The sequence below is a fragment of the Salmo salar genome, chromosome 01 (genome assembly GCF_965601325.2).
Source record: "Salmo salar chromosome 01, fSalSal1, whole genome shotgun sequence".
Taxonomy (NCBI): domain Eukaryota; kingdom Metazoa; phylum Chordata; class Actinopteri; order Salmoniformes; family Salmonidae; genus Salmo; species Salmo salar.
The window spans coordinates 80077962-80100454 of NC_138291.1; the positions used below are offsets into that span (position 1 = coordinate 80077962).

The window sequence follows — 22493 nt, forward strand, 5'->3', positions numbered from 1 at the left end:
TAGTCTAAAATCGACTAGTTTCTCTTTGCCAGACACACCGTATAAACGTTGAACGGCTGGAGATGAGGCTAAAAACCAGCCACAGGCTGACTTAGATAGGATAAACTAGCCTATATAATGACCATGTCTCTCCACCATTGGTTCACACAGGAGTTCCAGAAGGCGCTGGGGAGCAAGCACTCGGTGTATGACACAACCAGTCGTACGGGACGCGCCCTGAAGGACAAGACGTCACTGCAGGACGACAACCAGAAGCTGGATGACATGCTGAGTGAACTGAGGGACAAGTGGGACACTGTCTGTGGCAAGTCAGTTGAGAGGTAAGAGGACATGACCTGCACATTGCTGTGTATCGGACACATAATATGCATATTATTATATATTTTACTGTCATCTAATCTTGATGATGATGTGAAACTGTGGTCTTTGTGAACACTTTCGATATACTGTGATTCAACTATAATTCCTCTCAAATGCATATTGCCGCAGTCGAGTTTTTGCTGTCAAATCGTAATGATATTGCATATATAATAGAAAACAATGATAGTTTCTGCTATCAGGGGTCATTACGAATTTTCACAAACAATGATCTGTGTTTCCTCTCAGGCAAAACAAGCTTGAGGAGGCACTGCTGTTCTCTGGTCAGTTTACTGATGCCCTTCAGGCCCTGATTGACTGGCTGTACAGAGTGGAGCCTCAGCTGGCCGAGGACCAGCCAGTACATGGAGATATAGACCTGGTCCTCAATCTCATTGACAGTCACAAGGTAAAAAAAAAATAAACATTCGTAGAATACATCTTTATTGTGCAGCCACAGGAGTTGTAGCCTTGGAGCAGTTTGGGGGTTAAGTGCCTTGTTCAAGGGAACAATGGCAGTAGGTGCCTACTGGGCCTAAGCAAATGTATCTGACTTGATTCTAAAGCTCAAACATATCCTACCTATTTGTGTACCACGTAATAGGAGTCAAAATTCAGAAGCTATACTGTGTGTGGATTTGCTGTTCTCATTGTTCAGTGTATTTTATTCTCCTTCCTGTGGCTCACAGGCTAAATATATGAAATAGGATTATGGCCCCGAGAGCGGTAATTTTTTCCCCCCCATAAATGTTTGTCGGAAATGGAACTTGTGTTATGTGACAAAATGCTGGTTTGAATTGGCAGAGACAAGAGATTGCTGAGGCACAGAGAAATAAAGGGTGCATGGCCTGGCAGGATATCTGAGTCACTGCGCTGAAGTAGATCAACAGTCAGAGCTTGGTTTAGTCACCCTCCATATATGGCCTTCAAATTCATCCAGATGACTTCATGGGGGTGCAGAAGCAAGGTTGGGGAGTAACATGTACAGTGCCTTGCAAAAGTATTCATCCCCCTTGGCATTTTTCCTATTTTGTTGCATTACAACCTGTAATTTAAATTGATTTTTATTTGGATTTCATGTAATGGGCATACACAAAATAGTCCAAATTGGTGAAGTGAAATGAAAAAAATTACTTGTGTCAAAGAATTATATATTTTTTTTAAATAGAAAAGTGGTGCGTGCATATGTATTCACCCCCTTTGCTATGAAGCCCCTAAATAACATCTAGTGCAACCAATTACCTTCAGAACTCACATAATTAGTTAAATGAAGTCCACCTGTGTGAAATCTTAAGTGTCACATGATCTGTCACATGATCTCAGTATACTGTATTTAAACTAAACTAAATAAAAACACTAAGCAAAAAAGCCAAATGAAAAAAATAAAACAGCCTTCATTCCAAACATTTTACATATAAAAATAGCATTTTTTTTTCTGTTTCTAGAAGGACCATAAAGGCCTAGTGTGGGTTGTCTTGGACACTGTGATGAGTGTTGAGTAATTTAGTCAAACGCAGGCCCCAGAGTCTGCAACACCACTAAGCAAGGGGCACCACCAAGCAAGCGGCGCCATAAAGACCAAGGAGCTCTCCAAACAGGTCAGGGACAAAGTTGTGGAGAAGTACAGATCAGGGTTGTGTTATAAAAAAATATCAGAAACTGTGAACATCCCATGGAGCACCATTAAATCCATTATTAAAAAATGGAAAGAATATGGCACCACAACAAACCTGCCAAGAGAGGGCCGCCCACCAAAACTCAAGGACCAGGCAAGGAGGGCATTAATCAGAGAGGTAACAAAGAGACCAAAGATGACCCTGAAGGAGCTGCAAAGCTCCACAGCGGAGATTGGAGTATCTGTCCATAGGACCACTTTAAGCTGTACACTCCACAAAGCTTGGCTTTACGGAAGAATGGCCAGAAAAAAGCCATTGCTAAAGAAAAAAATAAGCTAGCATGTTTGGTGTTTGTCAAAAGGCATGTGGGAGACTCCCCAAACATATGGAAGAAGGTACTCTGGTCAGATGAGACAAAAATTGATATTTTTGGTCATCAAGGAAAACGCTATGTCTGGCACAAACCCAACACCTCCCATCACCCCGAGAACACCATCCCCACAGTGAAGCATGGTGGGGGATGTTTTTCATCGGCAGGGACTGGGAAACTGTTCAGAATTGAGGGAATCATGGATGACGCTAAATACTGGGAAATTCTTGAGGGAAACCTGTTTCACTCTTCCAGAGATTTGAGACTGGGACGGAGGTTCACCTTCCAGCAGGACAATGACCCTACGCATACTGCTAAAGCAACACTTTAGTGGTTTAAGGGGAAACATTTAAATGTCTTGGAATGGCCTAGTCAAAGTCCAGATCTCAATCCAATTGAGAATCTGTGGTATGACTTAAAGATTGCTGTACACCAGCAGAACCCATCCATTTTGAAGGAGCTGGAGCAGTTTTGCCTTGAAGAATGGGCAAAAATCCCAGTGGCTAGATGTGCCAAGCTTATAGAGACATACCCCAAGAGACTTGCAGCTGTAATTGCTGCAAAAGATGGCTCTACAAAGTATTGACTTTGGGGGGTGAATAGTTATGCATGCTCAAGTTTTCAGTTTTTTGGTCTTATTTCTTGTTTGTTTCACAATAAAAAATATTTGCATCTTCAAAGTGGTAGGCATGTTGTGTAAATCAAATGATACAACCCCCCAAACATCTATTTTAATTCCAGGTTGTAAGGCAACAATATAGGAAAAATGCCAAGGGGGTGAATACTTTCGCAAGCCACTGTAATTGGATTACATGTAATCGGTTACATGTAATCAGATTACAGATACTTTAAAAAAACTAGATGATTACTTCTTGGATATTTGCAAAACAGTACATGATGACACATTTTTGTTTTCTCCATCACATTCAAATCAGCATTGAAAAAAGGCACAAATTTAAGTTTGTTCCACCGGAGCGAGTCTGACCACAAATCAGAGACCACTATGATGACACACCAAATACGTTTGATGGATGTAACTGAAAGTAAACCAATTACATTACTGAGTTTGGGTAATCCAAAGTTACATTACTGATTACAATTTTGGACAGGTAACAAGTAACTGTAACAGATTACATTTAGAGAATAACCTTCCCAACACTATTCAAATTGGAAGTGCTTTTAGCACAATGTTAGTGTGTTAGCTGGATAGGTTTCAGCCCTGTTGAACTGTATTAATCTTTTTTTTCCACAATCAGTGTTGATTTAGGTTATTTTGTTTAGGACCACAGCTTAGCCCTAAGGGAAATGGTGCTAGATGACTGTTTGTATAACCTGGTGTAATTTATATTGGCACAAGGGATATTCTAGCAATAATTACTTGTGATGTGGCAAAGAGCTGTATATTCAGTAATGGATAGATGGAGTTTGTGGTTATTGGGAAACATGATCAGTGTGTGTATGTATGTGTGTCTGTGTGTTTGTTTACATGTATCTCTGTGTCTGTGTGTTTGTTTACATGTATCTCTGCGTCTGTGTGTTTGTTTACATGTATCTCTGCGTCTGTGTGTCGTGTCTCATTAGTTCTCTCTCTGACGTATCTTCCAGGTGTTCCAGAAGGAGCTGGGTAAGAGGACGGGGAGCGTTGCGGCCCTGAAGCGTTCGGCTAAGGACCTGATTGAGAGCAGCCATGAAGACTCATCCTGGGTCAAAGCTCAGATGCAGGAGCTGAGCGCTCGCTGGGAGACTGTGTGCGCCCGCTCAGTGTCTAAACAGACCCGGCTGGAACAGGCATTGTGTCAGGTAGGACTCTCACTATGCCAAACCTCTCTATATCACCTATTCAAATTACATTTGTGGCGTTGCAGGTCATCTTTTTATTCAGTTTCACAGATGATCAGATCTAACAAATCTTTGGGGAGTGGTGGATGGGTTAATATAAAAAAAGAGATCTGTTAAACGTCTTAGGAACATCATTCATATGATCATAGCAATCTACTGAGTAGTGCAGTGTGTCTGCTAAAAAAAACAATCCTGGAACGCAACCATTAGGACTTGGCTGAGTGCTTAGAGGAATGCTTTTTGGAGACCTGTGTGTTGGTGAACCTCTCTGTCCCCTGTCCTCTGGCTGCAGGCTGAGGAGTTCCACTCTACGGTCCATATCCTGCTGGAGTGGCTGGCCGAGGCTGAGCAGAGCCTCCGTTTCCATGGCACCCTGCCCGACGACGAGGATGCCCTCAGGGCTCTTATCGAGCAGCATAAGGCAAGTGACATTTAACCTGGAACATCGTCATCCTATAGAACAACACAGTGTTTCCCTACAGATTATCTTCCAGGTGGGGCACAAAGGTCCCTAAAGCAAAATCCAGCAATATCCATAATATGGAATAAAGCTTTTAGATAAAAGCTGACCAAATGTGAAATGCAATATCGGGCCATAGATTAAGAGTTTTTCTGGGCTATTAAAGGCTTGTATATGCTTTAGGGATCTGGCTTGCATGGAACTATTTTCATTCTGAGCAAAATAGTACCTAGCTCAAACATATGGCAGTTAAGGCAGCTATTTGCAGAGAATGTGGGTATGTTTCTCCACTCGACTATCATTATTTTCTGATGAGGTACTCTCATAATGTAGTGTCGACATTTAAAACACACTTCACTTTGACAGTCTTTACACGTCCGTCACACTTGCCAGTAAAAGTAGAAATGCCATACATGGATTTTACATGGTGGTTTGATATTCCATTCCAACTGCTTCACAATATTGACTTTTCCTCAAGCATGATCTCACTGGATCTAAAATAGTTTCCCCTGACTTCACATACCATTACTTTCTTCATCTCCATTTGATCAGGTATTGAAAGAGGAACAGAGAAACAGAGTTACTGGCTGCTAGGTTTTTATTTTATTTATATTTTGACACAAACATTGTCGATTGCTAATGGAAACCAACCGTTCTCTTTCAGGAGTTCATGAAGAAGCAGGAGGAGAAGAGAGTAGGCCTGAACAAAGCCACCAGTATGGGGGAGGCTATCTTGACCATCTGCCATCCAGATTCTATCACCACCATCAAACACTGGAACACCATCATTAAAGCCCGGTTCGAGGAGGTCAGTGAACACTTACATGCTTGTTTGCTGTGCGTCATACTGGAGGGTGAGAGACCATAGGCCTATATCATGGCAAAGCTGTCTGCCATCTCCTTAAATATCACTTGCATAACCTCAATGCTTGCCAGGATGTTTCTTCGCGTTACTCAGTCATAGCGATACAGTACTTTCTCACTTGGCTGTACCTAATCCTAGTTTAAGTGGAAAGCCATGAATGTAAATCTTGTTGTTGGGGGTTCAAATGACTCACTGGGTTGTTCCATTGTCTCAGTGGGTTTGAGCATGGTGCACTAACACCAGAGTTGTGGGTTTGAATCCGAATGGACCACATGTTACTGAATATATATCACTTTCAATTGTGGTTTGCTTTGGATAAAAGCGTCTGCTAAATTACCAGCTGTATTAAATTGATTATTCATGTTTCTCCATATTAGGTCCAGGCGTGGGCACGGCAGCACCAGCAGCGCCTGGCCATGGCCCTCAGTGATCTGCTTGCCACTCAGGAGCTGCTGGAGGGTCTGCTGTGCTGGCTGCAGTGGGCTGAGGCAACACTCAACGAGAAGGACAAGGAGGTCCTGCCTCAGGAGATAGACGAGGTCAAAGCTCTCATTGCTGAACACCAGGTGCAGTGTGACCAGGAGCTTGACAGTGTTATCCTCCTTTACTATATGATGTAAAGGAAGCAAATTGTAGAAGGTGGAGTTTGGTGTATTACTTGGTGCCTGGTTGATCAAACATTTCCCACTACAATGCTGTTCAATGCCAGTCTAGTAGTACTAGAATTGTAGCTCCCTCTTTCTAGTAACACGAGTTACTGTATGTGTACTGTGCATGCAGTACATTGCCTTTGAAGTGAATATGGTATACAGTACAAACTGAAAACATGTCGTTTTTGTGTGGCCCTGCAGACATTCATGGAGGAAATGACCAGGAAACAACCAGACGTTGACACGATCACCAAGACACACAAAAGAAAGGCTGCGGGTGGTAGCGAGCCTGCCATCCAGTCCCAAATCCCTGTCCTGGAGAGAGGAAGAGGTGGAAGTATGTACCCCTACCAGGGGCCCCCTAAACGCCCTGACCTCAGCCATCTGGCCCTGCTCTGATGCACTGCCTGCACCATGACACAACATCCTCATAGCTTACCTCACTCTCTCTGTCCCCGAAACGATATCATTCCTATGTTTTTTCTGGTATGGAACAAAAGTTATACAATGGGAAAGCGGTATCACTAAACAGGAGGATGTTTTTCACCTACAGGAAAGCGTTCTCCCACACAAGCCATGTACCCATCAGCGTCACAGCCTCCCATAGAGACCAAGAACCCCAGGGTCAACCTGTTGGTCAGCAAGTGGCAGCAGGTGTGGCTACTGGCCCTGGACAGGAGGAGGAAACTCAACGATTCCATGGACAGACTTGAGGAGGTACATCTGATCATTTAACCCTATGTTAGCCAAATGTTCATTACTTTATGTGCTTTATGGAGACATTCAGAAATTATCACTATGTGCAATACAATGTATGTCATAGTGTACAATGTATTGTGGTTTATTTTTTTTCAGCTGAAGGAATTTGCCAACTTTGACTTTGATGTTTGGCGGAAGCGCTACATGCGATGGATGAACCATAAGAAGTCACGTGTCATGGACTTCTTCAGACGCATTGACAAGGACCAGGATGGAAAGGTCACCAGACAGGAGTTCATTGAAGGCATCCTCTCCTCCAGTAAGTCTTGCGAGAGGATCCAATCTGGCTTGCAGGTGGTTTGAGTAAAACAATTATATATTATATTATATATATATATAATAAACTGGAAAATACAATTGTGGGGGGGTTGAGGGGAACGAACTCAATATACTTGAAAATGACTAAAACCAAATTGAACCTGTGTAGAAATAATAATGGACCTACATTCATACAGTTTATTGACTAACCAGCTCTCTAATCGCCACCGAAATGAATGCTAGACAGTCAGGGAGCGTTGAAAAACTGTGGATATAGGAAAATGTTTTGCTAATTTTGACAGCGAGGAAATATAACCAATTTGGCCCCTGGTCAAAATTACATTTAGCATCTTATCCAGAGCGACTTGCAGAATCAATTAGGTTTAAGTGCCTTGCTCAAGAGCACATCAGCAGATTTTTCATCTAGTCAGCTCGGGGATTCAAACCAGCAACCTTTCAATTACTGGCCCAAAGCTCTTAAATGCTAGGCTACCTGACACCCTGACCTATACCCTCACACCCCAGACGTACAGTGGGGGAAAAAAGTATTTGATCCCCTGCTGATTTTGTACGTTTGCACACTGACAAAGAAATGATCAGTCTATAATTTAAATGGTAGGTTTATTTGAACAGTGAGAGACAGAATAACAACAAAAATATCCAGAAAAACGCATGTCAAAAATGTTATAAATTGATTTGCATTTTAATGAGGGAAATAAGTATTTGACCCCCTCTCAATCAGAAAGATTTCTGGCTCCCAGGTGTCTTTTATACAGGTAACGAGCTGAGATTAGGAGCACACTCTTAAAGGGAGTGCTCCTAACCGCAGCTTGTTACCTGTAAAAAAGACACCTGTCCACAGAAGCAATCAATCAATCAGATTCCAAACGCTCCACCATGGCCAAGACCAAAGAGCTTTCCATGGATGTCAGGGACAAGAGTGTAGACCTACACAAGGCTGGAATGGGCTACAAGACCATCGCCAAGCAGCTTGGTGAGAAGGTGACAACAGTTGGTGCGATTATTCGCAAATGGAAGAAACACAAAAGAACTGTCAATATCCCTCGGCCTGGGGCTCCATGCAAGATCTCACCTCGTGGAGTTGCAATGATCATGAGAACGGTGAGGAATCAGGCCAGAACTACACGGGAAGATCTTGTCAATGATCTCAAGGCAGCTGGGACCATAGTCACCAACACACTACGCCGTGAAGGACTGAAATCCTGCAGCGCCCGCAAGGTCCCCCTGCTCAAGAATACATATACAGGCCTGTCTGAAGTCTGCCAATGAACATCTGAATGACTCAGAGGACAACTGGTGAAAGTGTTGTGGTCAGATGAGACCAAAATGGTGCTCTTTGACATCAACTCAACTCGCCGTGTTTGGAGGAGGAATGCTGCCTATGACCCCAAGAACACCATCTCCACCGTCAAACATCGAGGTGGAAACATTATGCTTTGGGGGTGTTTTTCTGCTAAGGGGACAGGACAACTTCACCGCATCAAAGGGACGATGGACGGGGCCATGTACCATCAAACCTTGGGTGAAAACCTCCTTCCCTTAGCCAGGGCATTGAAAATGGGTCGTGGATGGGTATTCCTGCATGACAATGACCCAAAACACACGACCAAGGCAACAAAGGAGTGGCTCAAGAAGAAGCACATTAAGGTCCTGGAGTGGCCTAGCCAGTCTCCAGACTTTAATCCCATAGAAAATCTGTGGAGGGAGTTGAAGGTTCGAGTTGCCAAACGTCAGCCTCGAAACCTTAATGACTTGGAGAAGATCTGCAAAGAGGAGTGGGACAAAATCCCTCCTGAGGTGTGTGCAAACCTGGTGGCCAACTACAAGAAACGGTTTTTGCCACCAAGTACTAAGTCATGTTTTGCAGAGGGGTCAAATACGTATTTCCCTCATTAAAATGCAAATCATTTTACAACATTTTTGACATGTGTTTATCTGGATTTTTTTGTTGTTATTCTGTCTCTGACTGTTCAAATAAACCTACTATTAAAATTATAGACTGATCATTTCTTTGTCAGTGGGCAAACGTACAAAATCAGCAGGGGATCAAATACTTTTTTCCCCCACTGTATACCCTCTTCACATTACAGAGCCAAGCCAAGCTGAGCTGCTCTGCGCTGGCCTAGTTACACATTCACCATAGATGTAACTATGCTGGAAAGAACAATGCGAAAATAAAATATCTGAGCCAGCACAGTACGATTCAGTTCAGTATGCTAGTGTGAAAATGCATTAAGAGTGTCAAGTTTCCCATAAATTAAAGAATTCTTACCCCTGTTTTTTTATTTTACATTCCAGAATTCCCTACCAGTCGGCTGGAGATGAGTGCGGTCGCAGACATATTTGACCGGGATGGTGACGGCTACATCGACTACTACGAGTTTGTGGCTGCCCTTCATCCCAACAAAGAGGCATACAAACCCCTCACAGATGCAGACAAAATTGAAGATGAGGTACTACTGTATATGTGTTGTCAGACCGTAAATCAGGGGTCCCCCAACTGGCGGCCTGCAGGTGGTTTTATTTGGCCCCCCAAGTTTTCTGAGCAAAAACATTGTATCGTTGTTGGACATAAAAGACTGTAAAAACACCAGTTCCCAAGTATTCCCACGCATAATAGAGAGACGTGATTGTATACAAATGCAAGCATGGTTTGAAATGATTATGTTTTAGTCAAATATTATAAACTCAGCAAAAAAAGAAATGTCCCTTTTTCAGGACCCTGTCATTTCACTGTTTCCCACGCTTGTTCAATGAACCATAAACAATTATTGAACATGCACCTGTGGAACGGTCGTTAAGACACTAACAGCTTACAGACGGTAGGCAATTAAGGTCACAGTTATGAAAACTTAGGACCCTAAAGAGGCCTTTCTACTGACTCTGAAAAACACCAAAAGAAGATGCCCAGGGTCCCTGCTCATCTGCGTGAACGTGCCTTAGGCATGCTGCAAGGAGGCATGAGGGCTGCAGATGTGGCCAGGGCAATAAATTGCAATGTCCGTACTGTGAGACGCCTAAGGCAGCGCTACAGGGAGACAGGACGGACAGCTGATCGTCCTCGCAGTGGCAGACCACGTGTAACAAAACCTGCACAGGATCGGTATATCCGAACATCACACCTGTGGGACAGGTACAGGATGGCAACAACAACAGCCCGAGTTACACCAGGAATGCACAATCCCTCCATCAGTGCACAGACTGTCTGCAATAGGCTGAGAGAGGCTGGACTGAGGGCTTGTAGGCCTGTTGTTAGGTAGGTTCTCACCAGACATCACCGGCAACAACGTCGCCTATGGGCACAAACCCACCGTCGCTGGACCAGACAGGACTGGCAAAAGTGCTCTTCACTGACAAGTCGCGGTTTTGTCTCACCAGGGGTGATGGTCGGATTTGCGCTTATCGTCAAAGGAATGAGCGTTACATCGAGGCCTGTACTTTGGAGCGGGATCGATTTGGAGATGGATGGTCGGTCATGGTCTGGGGCGGACTGAGCTTATCATTGCAGGCAATCTCAACGCTGTGCGTTACAGGGAAGACATCCTCTTCCCTCATGTGGTACCTTTTTTGCAGGCTCATCCTGACAGGATGACAATGCCACCAGCCGTACTACTTGTTCTGTGCGTGATTTCCTGCAAGACAGGAATGTCAGTGTTCTGCCATGGCCAGCGACGAGCCCGGATCTCAATCCCATTGAGCACGTCTGGAACTTGTTTGATCGGAGGGTGAGGGCTAGGGCCATTCCCCCCCAGAAATGTCCAGGAACTTGCAGGTGCCTTGGTGGGAGAGTGGGGTAACATCTCATAGCAAGAACTGGCAAATCTGGTGCAGCCCATGAGGAGGAGATGCACTGCAGTACTTAATTCTTATGGGTATGTGGGACGCTACCGTCCCACCTGGCCAACATCCGGTGAAAATGCAGAGCGCCAAATTCAAAAACAGAAATACTCATAATAAAAATTCATAAAACATACAGGTGTTATACATCGGCTTAATGCAGCTGGTGGCCACACCAGATACTGACTGTTACTTTTGATTTTGACCCCCCCCCCTTTGTTCAGGGACACATTATTCAAATTCTGTTAGTCACATGTCTGTGGAACTTGTTCAGTTTATGTCTCAGTTGTTGAATCTTATGTTCATACAATTATTTATACATGTTAAGTTTGCTGAAAATCAACGCAGTTGACAGTGAGAGGACGTTTCTTTATATTGTTGCAGTCAATTTGCAGTCTAGAAATTAGTTCCGGCCTCCCGACCATCCACTCAAGAAAGAATCAGTCCACAGTTGAATCTAGTTGATGATCCCTGCCGTAAATCATTGGAACTAATGTATTACCTTCCCGCAATATAAATAATGTTTTTTTCTTTTGTAGGTTACACGCCAAGTGGCAAAATGCAAGTGTCCTAAACGATTCCAAGTTGAGCAAATTGGTGCCAACAAATACAGGGTAAGAGGATTTTGTGTATACCCTATACGTTACCTCAAGTGTTCAGTGAAACATGTGCTTTATGAAAAACTAATTTGTAACTTTTTTCATTGTCCCTTCCACGACCAGTTCTACCTTGGAAACCAGGTACATATGACAGGCTCAGGCCGCTCTTTGTTGTTATCTATGATGTGGTGCTGTGCCTAATCAACCCCTCCTCTCCTTTTTGTTGACCCTGTTTCTTTTCCAATTAACATTAACATTTTGCCAAGAGTCTTCCAAGACATAATCACGATGGAACTCAGAAGTAGATACACTAGACAGCAATCATTTTTTAAGACATTTCCATTCACTTGAAAAGGCTCACTTTTAATTTGTTTATTAGTCTATGATAATAATAATATCTATGTGGGTAGTTCCACCAGCATAAGTAGTTGGGATATGGGATTGGGTCTGGCTGGCTGGTGTGGGAAAGCAGCTGGTGCCTATAACTGGTGCAGGTGGAGGACCATTGATGTAGTAGCCTGCTAGGAATGACTGTGCGAAAAGTCTCAGCTTATGCCAAGAATGAAATGGCCACAGTGTCATAAAATGCATCTTTGTGTATATATAACCTGTACTGGTTGATTGTGCAGATAAAAATAGTGGCAGTAATGCTCTTATTTAGATAGGTAGGAAATAACCTTGAGCTTGTGATCATTTCTAAAACTAAAAATCAGCATGAAAGGCAGTCAAGGGTTATAATGCTTTGAAGTCCAATGCTCATTCAATTATTCCCTCTTATTTGTAGTTGCTTTTGAGTTTCCAATAAGAAATAATAGGTTTTCCAAGTTTTTACCCCTTCATGTGCTTTAATTTAACCGTTGGGCAGTTTGGGATTTAGAATGCTTTTAATGTGTGGTTGTCTGTTGCTTCTCTTTTATTTCCTGGGATTGATTTGTCTCAATAATGGCTGACATGACTTTGTATAACAGCTTTTTTTTTGTTCAACAAACATTAACTGCTTTCCCTTTAAAGATGTGCGAACACCTTTTCCATTGTTAGGAAATTATCTTGCTTGATTTTATTTTATTGAGTTCAAATGGGCAAAGAAATGCATGTTGCCGTACAGGATACATAACTGATATAAAATGAATGGTCCATTCACTGTCTGAAGGTTGACGGCTGTAAAACGGTTTGTTGAGGAGAATGAATAGCGGTATCTATGGGAAACATATATAGCATGTATTTGTAAGATTATGTGTGTCTTCTTCACCAGTTTGTATTCGTTTATTACTCAACATCAACTTAAACAATTCTTTTGACAGTTTGGTCTGGTTCACTGCTTACATGATGATGAGATAATAGCAAACAGGGACAGTCCAAATCTAACCCCCCAGCTACACGTTACAGTTTTGGAAAGCTGTATTCTGGTAAATGGGCATTCTTAAGCCATTTGTTGTGACTCTTTTTATTCTCCAGATCATTTTCCAATTCAATTCATCACTTTTACTGTACTTGATCACAAAATTCACCCGTGTCATTCAATCATTATGGGAATCACATAGTGCAAAGTTTGAATTTAAATGAGATTGTTACAATAGGCACCTAACTGGAGGCTCATCAATGTGTGGTCACGTTTGATTGTTTACACCCTGGTTGACTAGAGAGATGATAAGATGCCATCCCCCATGTTGTTCCTCATTGGAGCTTAGCTGCATTGGTTCCTCCATCAATGTCAATGCATCCTCTATGAATATGGTGGTTTGTACTGTAGTGATAGAAAGTGCAACTGTTCACGTTGTTGGTTTGCAGGAGATTTTGTCAGTTTTGTCTGTTTGTGCTATGATGTGACAATGTTTGATGGAAAGCATGAGGCCGTGATTGTTGTGTTGTCAAATCTGCTAACCCCATGGCCATATCCAACTGGCTGGCTTCTCCTGCAAATCCTCATCTTATGACGCTTGGCTGTTTGTTCACCCTCCATATCAGGCTTGTTTGAAGGCTTTGCAAGATACATGCAAACATCTCATAGTAAAGTTGAAAATAACCAAAATATCCCAAAAGAAGGTAAGGATAGACTGCAACACTATAGTGCTCCCTAGTGGTTGAGGATCAGCTCTTCAGTCTAATTCTCTTTATATTATACAGCCTGTTATAGGAGTTTCCAGTTGAAAATATGAGAAAATAAGTAAACATTCCAATATTGAAATGTATGCAACCCGTGACAAATTATTAACTTACTAATTCCATTTACTTGAAACCTTAATCATAAGGGATATATAACATTGTCATAACATTGATATTGACAACAGATGCCCTAACCAGTCAAAATACCAGTTGTTATATCACGATTATGACAGATGTATGTAGGCTACGATAAGCCTGTTGACAGGGGGTATCAAGTAAAGTGTTACCCATTTCACCTCAATTACAAATCAATGTATCCCAATTTCACAAGTCACACACCAATCCCACATTGTTGACAATGATGAATGCACTAATACATTCTGAGAAGGTTAAACCAGTTGGATTGACCCTTCATTTGTGTCTATGAGAATGAAACCTTGATGTTGTTGCTTTGTGTCTCAATCAATGGGCTCAGCTGAGCAACAAAAGAAAGAAACCAGACAGCAAAACCATCTTCTCTCGTCTAGTGATTATGTGAAATCCATTTTAGTTAAGTCATATTTCATATGTATAACTAGTCGTTATACTCTACAAGTCAGAAGATGCAATGTAATCAGGCAATCAGGCACCAACTCACAGTAGGATAAACTTCCTCCTAACAATCTCCAAATTGTAGCATCTGCTGGTTTCTGGTGTTGCACAGCTTCAAGTCTTGTCCAGTGTTGTTGATGCAGAGTAGTGCTGAGTGACTCCCGGCCTCATCTTCCTCTCTGTCCTCCCTCCTCCCTCTGCAGTTCGGAGACTCCCAGCAGCTGCGTCTGGTGCGGATCCTGCGGAGCACTGTGATGGTGCGCGTTGGTGGAGGCTGGATGGCTCTGGATGAGTTCCTGGTAAAGAACGACCCGTGTCGAGGTAAGGCACCAGACAGGACAGGGTAAACTTTATAAAATGTCATTCATTTTAAGAAAGGTAAATCTCTGGATTCGGTTTCACTCGTGTGTCACTTATGTTTTAATTGTCTATTTTTAGATAGCGGTGCTACAGCTGATTCAGTATTTATTACCATATGATTTGATGTTGTGTAATGGTTTTCACTCTGATTAAATGATATAGCTGGATAAGGCTGAATGTGGCATGTAGAGTCTAAGTCTGAGTGTGTGTCTGAGTGTATGTTGCTACTCTAGTGCTTACAATATCAGATCCTACTGCCATGCTTTCTGGATGGCTGGTTTTGAAAGCTTGTTGTCCTCTACCTGTCAAGTTCCTCTATTTATATGTATTTCAATTTTCCTGCTAAAAACTGCCTTCCTACGCCTTCCTCTCCAGTTCATCACCACGGGAGTAAAATGTTGCGCTCGGAATCAAACTCTTCAATTACTCAGTCTCCTATAGGTTGGCAACAAATCTCACACTTTCTCACCTTGCTCCATGAACCCCCCAGTGGTATGTGTGTCTGCATCACCGTATGTGTGCGGGTGTTAATGTGTGGGTGTGTGTACAAAATGGGTGTGTTGGAGTGCTCATTGTGAATGGCGTTCCCATAAAGCGACTCCACTCACACTCTCCTGTTATCCAGCAGTCTGTGGGTCTTCATGCATGCCGTTATTTTCTCTGAGTCACATCACCTGTTTCTGAATCTCTCTTTACTTACTGACCTCCAGGCTAACACCAGTTCTCTCTCTCTCTATCGCTCTCTCTATCTCTCTCTCTATCGCTGTCTCTCTCTCTATCGCTGTCTCTCTCTCTACGCGCCCCCCTCACGCTGCCTCTCTCTCTCTATCGCTGTCTCTCTCTCTCTCTATCGCTGTCTCTCTCTATCGCTGTCCCTCTCTATCGCTGTCTCTCTCTCTCTATTGCTGTCTCTCTCTATTGTTGTCTCTCTCTATCTATCGCTGTCTCTCTCTCTCCCTCCATCTCTCTCTATCTATCTAAAAAGCAGCCAGTGGCTTTGTGCATCTTTTCTTTTTGCAGTGACGCTGACAATCACTGGGTTTCCCAGCAATTTACTATTCCCACCTAAAGGCTATGCTGGAGAGAAATAGTTACTTATATGGCTGATGTTCTAAGCCACTGGAATTCATTATTCATTTTTTGGGGTGACCATAGATTCTTCTACTCTGGTAGAGATTCATTGGAGAGAATAGTCAGCTAATATATATCTTTATTTTTGTTTTGTTTTGCGAGGTTGGGGTGATGGAGGCGTTTATTGATTTGTATGTGCAGAGTGAGTCTGTTGTACTGTACATTAAGCACTCTGTCCATATGAATCCTTTTCACAGCACTTTCTATTGGGACTGTTTGTTTTCAGTGAGTTTGCCAGTGTGGCTAAGTGATGTGAAACTGCATGTCCTTCATTCACACACGTTTATTTTCACAATAGTCCAATCACAAATATTATAAACAACAACCTGTATTCATTTCAAATGGTCTGCTGTTTCTAAAAGCAGGTACTCATCATTCATTTACTCACTCCACTGAAATGAATTAGCTTCACCATACTTATAATCAATCATACACCAACAACCATGCATATGTCTTACTGTATGTTGTCATATTTTACCCCCCAGCCAAAGGCAGGACAAACATGGAGCTGCGAGAAAAGTTCATTCTCCCAGAGGGCACCACTCAGATGATGGCAAGCTTCCGGTATAGAGGTCGTAGGTCGCGACCGTCGTCACGGGCTGCCTCTCCCAACAGGTCAAACTCTAGCCATAGCTGTCCGGCCCAGCATAATAATCCAGCCTTGCCCAGCACACCCAAGGTAAGAGACGCCCTCAATCTGGGTAGCAGCTTTTGACTACATACTCCTTCTTCCACAGCAAATACATTTATTAACTTCACTGACAACAGAAAAAATTGGCTAATGACTTGTATTTAATGACCATAGGAAGCTAGTTGTATTTTAACAATTTTTACAGAAACGGTGTGTGTTGGTTTGTCTGCCATTCCCCACATGTTCCCAACCATATCTATTGTTTTTCATTTGTCTATTTTATCATTTGTTTATATATGTTGTTTTTTGTTGTCTGATAGATTTTGATCATTCCTTTCTTTTGTTATATCATAGCTCTTCATTTAGTCTACCTGTACTCCTTTTAGTTATTGATTTCTCCATCTGAATCCCTGTGTTTGTGTGTTTGACTTGCCATTATTCCCCCAGACTCCCCAACACATAACTCGCAATTATGATAAACCCTGGCTGACAAACAGCAAACCCTCCAGTCCTCTTAAATCATCAGACTCCTTTGAGAGCCAAGGTTCATCCTCTGAGGTATAGTGAATCAACAGGGTCTGGAACGCTCCAGAGCTCTGAACCTAACAACTGCTGCCTCCTACTATACCATCTAACTGAAATGTATAGTGTCTGAGTAAAAGGAAAAATGAAATAAAGTCGATTTTTTACACTAATAACTACTTAGCTAGCCCTACCCCTCCCCTTTGGCCCTAACTTCACAATAATTGAATATCTAAAGCCTGGCCAACCAAATATTGTTAACGGCAGATAAAGAAGACATTTTCTAAAGATCGACAACATTTTCATCCGTTCGACAGGAGTGGATTTTTTTCTTCTTTATCTTTCTTTGTTGCTATAAATGATGATGGGAATTGTGTTTTTCGAATAAATTATGATTGCCGAATACTTTTGAAGGTATGTGGGGCACGTGATGTCATCACATAGCTATAAGTTCCACTCCACATTTAAAGATGCACTATGAAGAAATCGCTCCGCCATTTCCTGGTTGCTAAAATTCTAATAGTCCGCCTAATTTCAGTTTATGTCACAAAACAAGCAAGTATAGTGGAGAGAATCATTTTACCATCTAAACTGCTGTGAAATATATTTTCCATAACAAAAAATATTATATTTTCAGTTGTTTGAAGCTGGTGAACAAAACCGAAAGTAAAAGACTCAAAAACTAAACTTAAGATCGGGAAGCATAGAAATAGCGCACACAGAACAGATCTTAAAAGACATTATTTCAATGATAACGACAGCTCTATAAAAAAAATGGCACATTGCAGCTTTAATTCTAAATGCCTAGCCTACTGCTTGCAAAATAAAAAATCTTTAACTATAAAAATAATGTTTTTCCTGAGTTTCAAGAATACCTGAATTGCTTCACCTTGCTTTTCTGATTGGCTGACAAGTTTTACCATCCAATTATTTCAGATCTACAGGAGTGCAAGTTTCACCATGGCACGGACTAGCCTAGGCAGCCGTGGCGATACGTTAGGCACATGAGAATTATTAGAATGTGGCAAATATAACTCATTTATTGCATTCTATCAGGAAACAGATAGGTTGAAAGGCATACAGTTGTCGCCAATTTATTAATGCACAATTTGCCTAAATGGGTAATGGAAACACTTCAACCACTACATTTTTATTCGACACTGTAGGTTCTTGCGATTTAATAAAATTTTTTTTTTAGGTGTGACGCCATTACAATCAGCAGTTTTTATCAACACAAGATAGTTAAATGGAAATGCACCCTAGCAGGCAATTGTTGCATCTATTTTCTATGCAAACTTTCTAACATCGAAAAAAAATCACTGGACAAGTTAACGGAAACATAGCTATTGACGGTCAATCAATTATCCCATGTCAGCTAACATTTTATAGTTTGCTAGGTAAGTTAGTCTAGTCAGCTATCTTAACCTTGTAGTAATCATGGTCAAATTACTGACCAGGCACCCAAGGCACGTGCCCAGGGGCCCTGACCTCCAGGGGGCCCTCGTTGATTTTGTTAGTCACTCTCACTCCGATATCATATCAACATGACATAAGTACTTTACACCACTAGCCATGACTTAAGTAGTAATTTAAAGTATTTTTACATAAGTCGTTTTTGTGTGTATCTGTACTTACTATTGATATTTTTGACAACTTTTACTTTTACTTCACTACATTCCTAAACAAAATAATGTACTTTCTACTCCATATGTTATTCCTGACACCCAACAGTACTCATTACATTTTGAATTCTTAGCAGGACAGGAAAATTGTCCAATTCACACACTTATCAAGAGAATATCCCTGGTCATCCCTACTGTCTCTGATCTGGGAGACTCACTAAACACAAATGCTTCATTTGGAAATGGAGTGTGCCCCTGGCTATTCATTAATAAATAAAAACAAGCAAATTGTGCCATCTGGTTTGCTTAATATAAGCAATTTGAAATGATTATACTTTTACTTTTGATACTTAAGTATATTTTTGCAATTACATTTCATTTTGATACTTAAGTATATTTAAAACCACATACTTTTGCTCAGGTAGTATTTTACTGGGTGACTTTTACTTTAGTCATTTTCTATTAAGGTATTTTTACTTTTACTCAAGTATGACAATTGGGTACTTTTTCCACCGCTGGTCATAGCAAAATGTGTAGAACTGCAGGAAACAGGCATTAAAACTGCAAAATGTTCTCTCCGCCCCATGGCAAAATGAGTAGAATAGCAAGGAATTAGTTTCAAGACTGCTACATTTTCCCGCTGCCCCTTGTGTAGAATGTGTAGAATTGCAGAAAATGTGCTTTAAAACTGCAACATTTTCCCAAAACGTTATTAGCCTGATGAACATAGAAACTCGGCCTCAGTTTCTATGCTACAATGGTGAAATATTTTATACATCTTTAATAATGGTAATCAGAATGTGTTGTTATATGGCTGCGATCTGATTAATGTTTTTGAATTGTAATTTTATGATTACTTTCAAAAAAGCTTTTGTTTCAAGACCCTAAAAAGATATTGTTTACATTTCTAAATAAATAACCAAGCCCAGAAGTTTGACCACCCCTGATCTAAAGAGTCTGGATAGGTGTAAAATGTGTAGTGGTGGAGCTTCCACCACTACACAATCTCCCAGAATTGAGAAGGCTTACGCCTTACAGATCTGCTAGCATCAAAGTGTTAAGGCCAAAGGGGAGGTGTAGGGAGAAAATTGTGATTGAAGGGAGTACATAAGCTGTATATATGTTGTCTATTAGAGGCCCGATTTCAGTTGTGTTTTTTATTTAATGCTTTAAAGCACTAACTGGCGATCGTTGTGGAACATTCTCTCTGTTGTCAAAAACCTTCTCTAACTAACTCAAACTAAGAACTGACCCGCTGTTCTGTGTTGCATGTTGAACTGTTTATCTGTTAATCCACTGTACAAGTTTAGGTTGTTACTGAAATATCATACAGTACATCAACTTTTCATTCAACACAATAACCCCTTACATTGGATGTCTGTGGGATTTGATCAGATTTCATCAGAATGCCACATTGCATAACATGCTAATTAGAGAAGAATTACCAGTGTTTGAAGAGTCGATGTACTAGACTAGAGAATCAACTCAAACACAGTATCGTCTTCTTCTGTGATTTACCATTATGTACCTAGATATTTTTTTGTAAACATAGAGAAAAATGCTAACAAATGGTCTGTCTTTTGCAGAGCACTCCGATACAGGGAAGTAAACTGCGGCTCCCTGGATACTTGTCAGGAAAAGGTTTCCAGTCGGGAGAAGAGCAGGGAACCCTGATCAATGCTGCTGTGATGAAGGCACGGGGACAGGCGATAGGGTTTGGTGAGTAGAGCATCCTTTTGAAAAGCAGTGACTGCTTTCTTTCTGCTAAAGGGCTCTGCTGTTCGGCTCTGCTATTAAAGTTGCCAGTCGCTGTAACCAGACAATAACCGTACCGGAATCTTTTGTCCCCCAGAATCGAGAAGATCCGGCAGCCGACCTGGAAGTAAAGCAGGCAGCCGAGGGAGCAGCCGGAGGGGAAGCGATGCTTCAGACTTCGACATCTCGGATATCGCATCGGTGTGCTCCGACACATCGGAGACGGTGGGTGACACCAGTCGGGCTACACCCCGCTCGTCGTCACGTCAACACGGAGGCAAGCCCTCCAAAATCCCAACTCCTCAAAGAAGGTCGACCCCCAGCAAACTGGCCCAGACCTCCAAGAGATAGTCAGGGGCCTTGAGACAACCACAGGAGTCACGTTGCCCCAAAGTGACAAGAGAGACTGGTGTATGTGTTGATTATTTAAAGTCTTGTGAAGATGTAAAATATTCTGTTGAGATAGAAAAATGGTTTATTATTAAGTGAGAATGGAATGCCAATGGCCTTGTGTTTGTCTTAATGTATTTAATTTTCTGTGAATAATGTCAAATTATTATGATTATTTTATTGACGCTAAACCTGAAGAGTTTAAAGAAACTGAAAAGAAAAAAAACATGGAAGACCACACTGTATGGTCAACTAACAATTCTACACACTAATGAATGGTAAAACACGGCATTGTACTCGTGAGAGAGTTACTGAATGTTCTGTATGCTGACATGCGTGTGACAGACGGTGCATCACGCTACCCTGTGGGACACCTCAATTATCTATTATCTATTTAAAGTGCAATGATGTACTGCCAAAATGCATTTAAAGGGCAATACAATATACATGCAGCCTACCACATAGTAAACACTGCAAATAATGATGTTCTGACTGAGATGACTGTTGAAGGCAAGTTCACGCAGAAATCCCTCAATATCCAGGCTTTAAAGTACTCCACCTTACCTTAGGTAGTACTGTTTTGTTTGGTCAACTTACAGTGACGTGTGCCATTTTACCTTGGACATTGGCCTCCCCGGACCCTGAGTAGACATTCTTTAGTGCATTCGTCAGTGTATGGTTCATTTTGCTAGAGTGGAAAGGATCGCTGTTAACGTTTTGTAATAAATCTGCTAGCTGAAAGCTACCATGGGATACTGACATGGGTCACATACTTGTCTGTTTTTTTTATATGATGTTATACATTATTGTTACAGTATAATGTATCATTAACCCAATAGGATGCAGCGGAGAGACAACAGGAGACAAAAGAAATCTAGCATCATATAGCAATGGGAAGTATTTCATCAAGTCCAGTGATGACTCATTGTGTTATTATATAATATACAGGGAAAGGCAAAGGGGGATATCTAGTCAATTGTACAACTGAATGCATTCAACTGAAATGTGTCTTCTGCATTTAACCCACTCGAGATCTTTGAATAGGACAACTATAGTTGAGCAGGTGATAGTTTCACCCCAGAAAATGTGGAAACTTGATCTGTATTGTTGCATTTCAACATGGTCTACCTGTGAGTTTCTTACAGATCATTTCTTCCAAATCTCTTAGATCATATAAACTTTTACCTCTTTTGAATTTAAGAGCTGTGTAAAAGCTGTGATAATGGTGCTCATCCCATAAATGTCAAGTTAGAGACAAGTTGGTCTCAATTATGGGCCTATAGCATACAGGCAGCCCATACCATCTGTGGGTCAACATAAATGTAAACAAAGGAGCAGCTCAATTGGTTATATTTAATTTGTTGAAATGAATAACAAAACATGTACAGACTGTGCCTTTAATGCCAAGGTGTGTGCCTAAAAAAAAACATACATTTAGATTTTTCATTCAGAGCCATGTCATCAGTGAAGGTCCACAAGCAGGGTGTATTTGACTAATCCAACTCTCGTTTATTTTAGGCCACATGCCCAGGTTCAGTGCAGGGTTTTACGGGTTTTGGGTTAATGGTATTCCCAGCACCACCATTCTCTGTGCGGGGAACGTTTGCGGAGCGCTCCTCGCGCATGAATGCGACATACTACACGTTTCTAACAGTGGAAATCGGGACAGCAACTGACTGTCCTGGGAAGGCGGTCACATAACCAAAAATGTTTCACCTTTTAGTTGATAAAAGTAGCCTAAAATAATGAAAATACAT

The 22493-nt window shown here is 41.6% G+C and overlaps 1 protein-coding gene across 27 annotated transcripts in view; it reads left to right on the forward strand.

The window, feature by feature from the left end:
* Positions 1 to 21495, forward strand: part of LOC106612695 (dystonin) — a 190862-nt gene extending 169367 nt beyond the window's left edge. For 10 of the 27 annotated variants that reach the window (XM_014214222.3, XM_014214117.3, XM_014214126.3 and 7 more), the window contains 19 exons: positions 151 to 320; positions 607 to 766; positions 3949 to 4143; positions 4475 to 4603; positions 5307 to 5450; positions 5885 to 6073; positions 6359 to 6494; positions 6711 to 6874; positions 7013 to 7175; positions 9494 to 9648; positions 11572 to 11646; positions 11755 to 11772; positions 12933 to 13037; positions 14529 to 14646; positions 15061 to 15177; positions 16302 to 16495; positions 16895 to 17005; positions 20178 to 20310; positions 20444 to 21495. In XM_014214222.3, coding sequence (XP_014069697.3) covers positions 151 to 320; positions 607 to 766; positions 3949 to 4143; positions 4475 to 4603; positions 5307 to 5450; positions 5885 to 6073; positions 6359 to 6494; positions 6711 to 6874; positions 7013 to 7175; positions 9494 to 9648; positions 11572 to 11646; positions 11755 to 11772; positions 12933 to 13037; positions 14529 to 14646; positions 15061 to 15177; positions 16302 to 16495; positions 16895 to 17005; positions 20178 to 20310; positions 20444 to 20697 — 2730 coding nt within the window. In that variant the 3' untranslated portion in view covers positions 20698 to 21495. The remainder of the gene's footprint in view (positions 1 to 150; positions 321 to 606; positions 767 to 3948; positions 4144 to 4474; positions 4604 to 5306; positions 5451 to 5884; positions 6074 to 6358; positions 6495 to 6710; positions 6875 to 7012; positions 7176 to 9493; positions 9649 to 11571; positions 11647 to 11754; positions 11773 to 12932; positions 13038 to 14528; positions 14647 to 15060; positions 15178 to 16301; positions 16496 to 16894; positions 17006 to 20177; positions 20311 to 20443) is intronic. The other 17 variants (XM_014214247.3, XM_014214284.3, XM_014214216.3 and 14 more) reach the window with 12 other exon arrangements.
* The last annotated feature ends 998 nt before the right edge of the window (positions 21496 to 22493 follow it).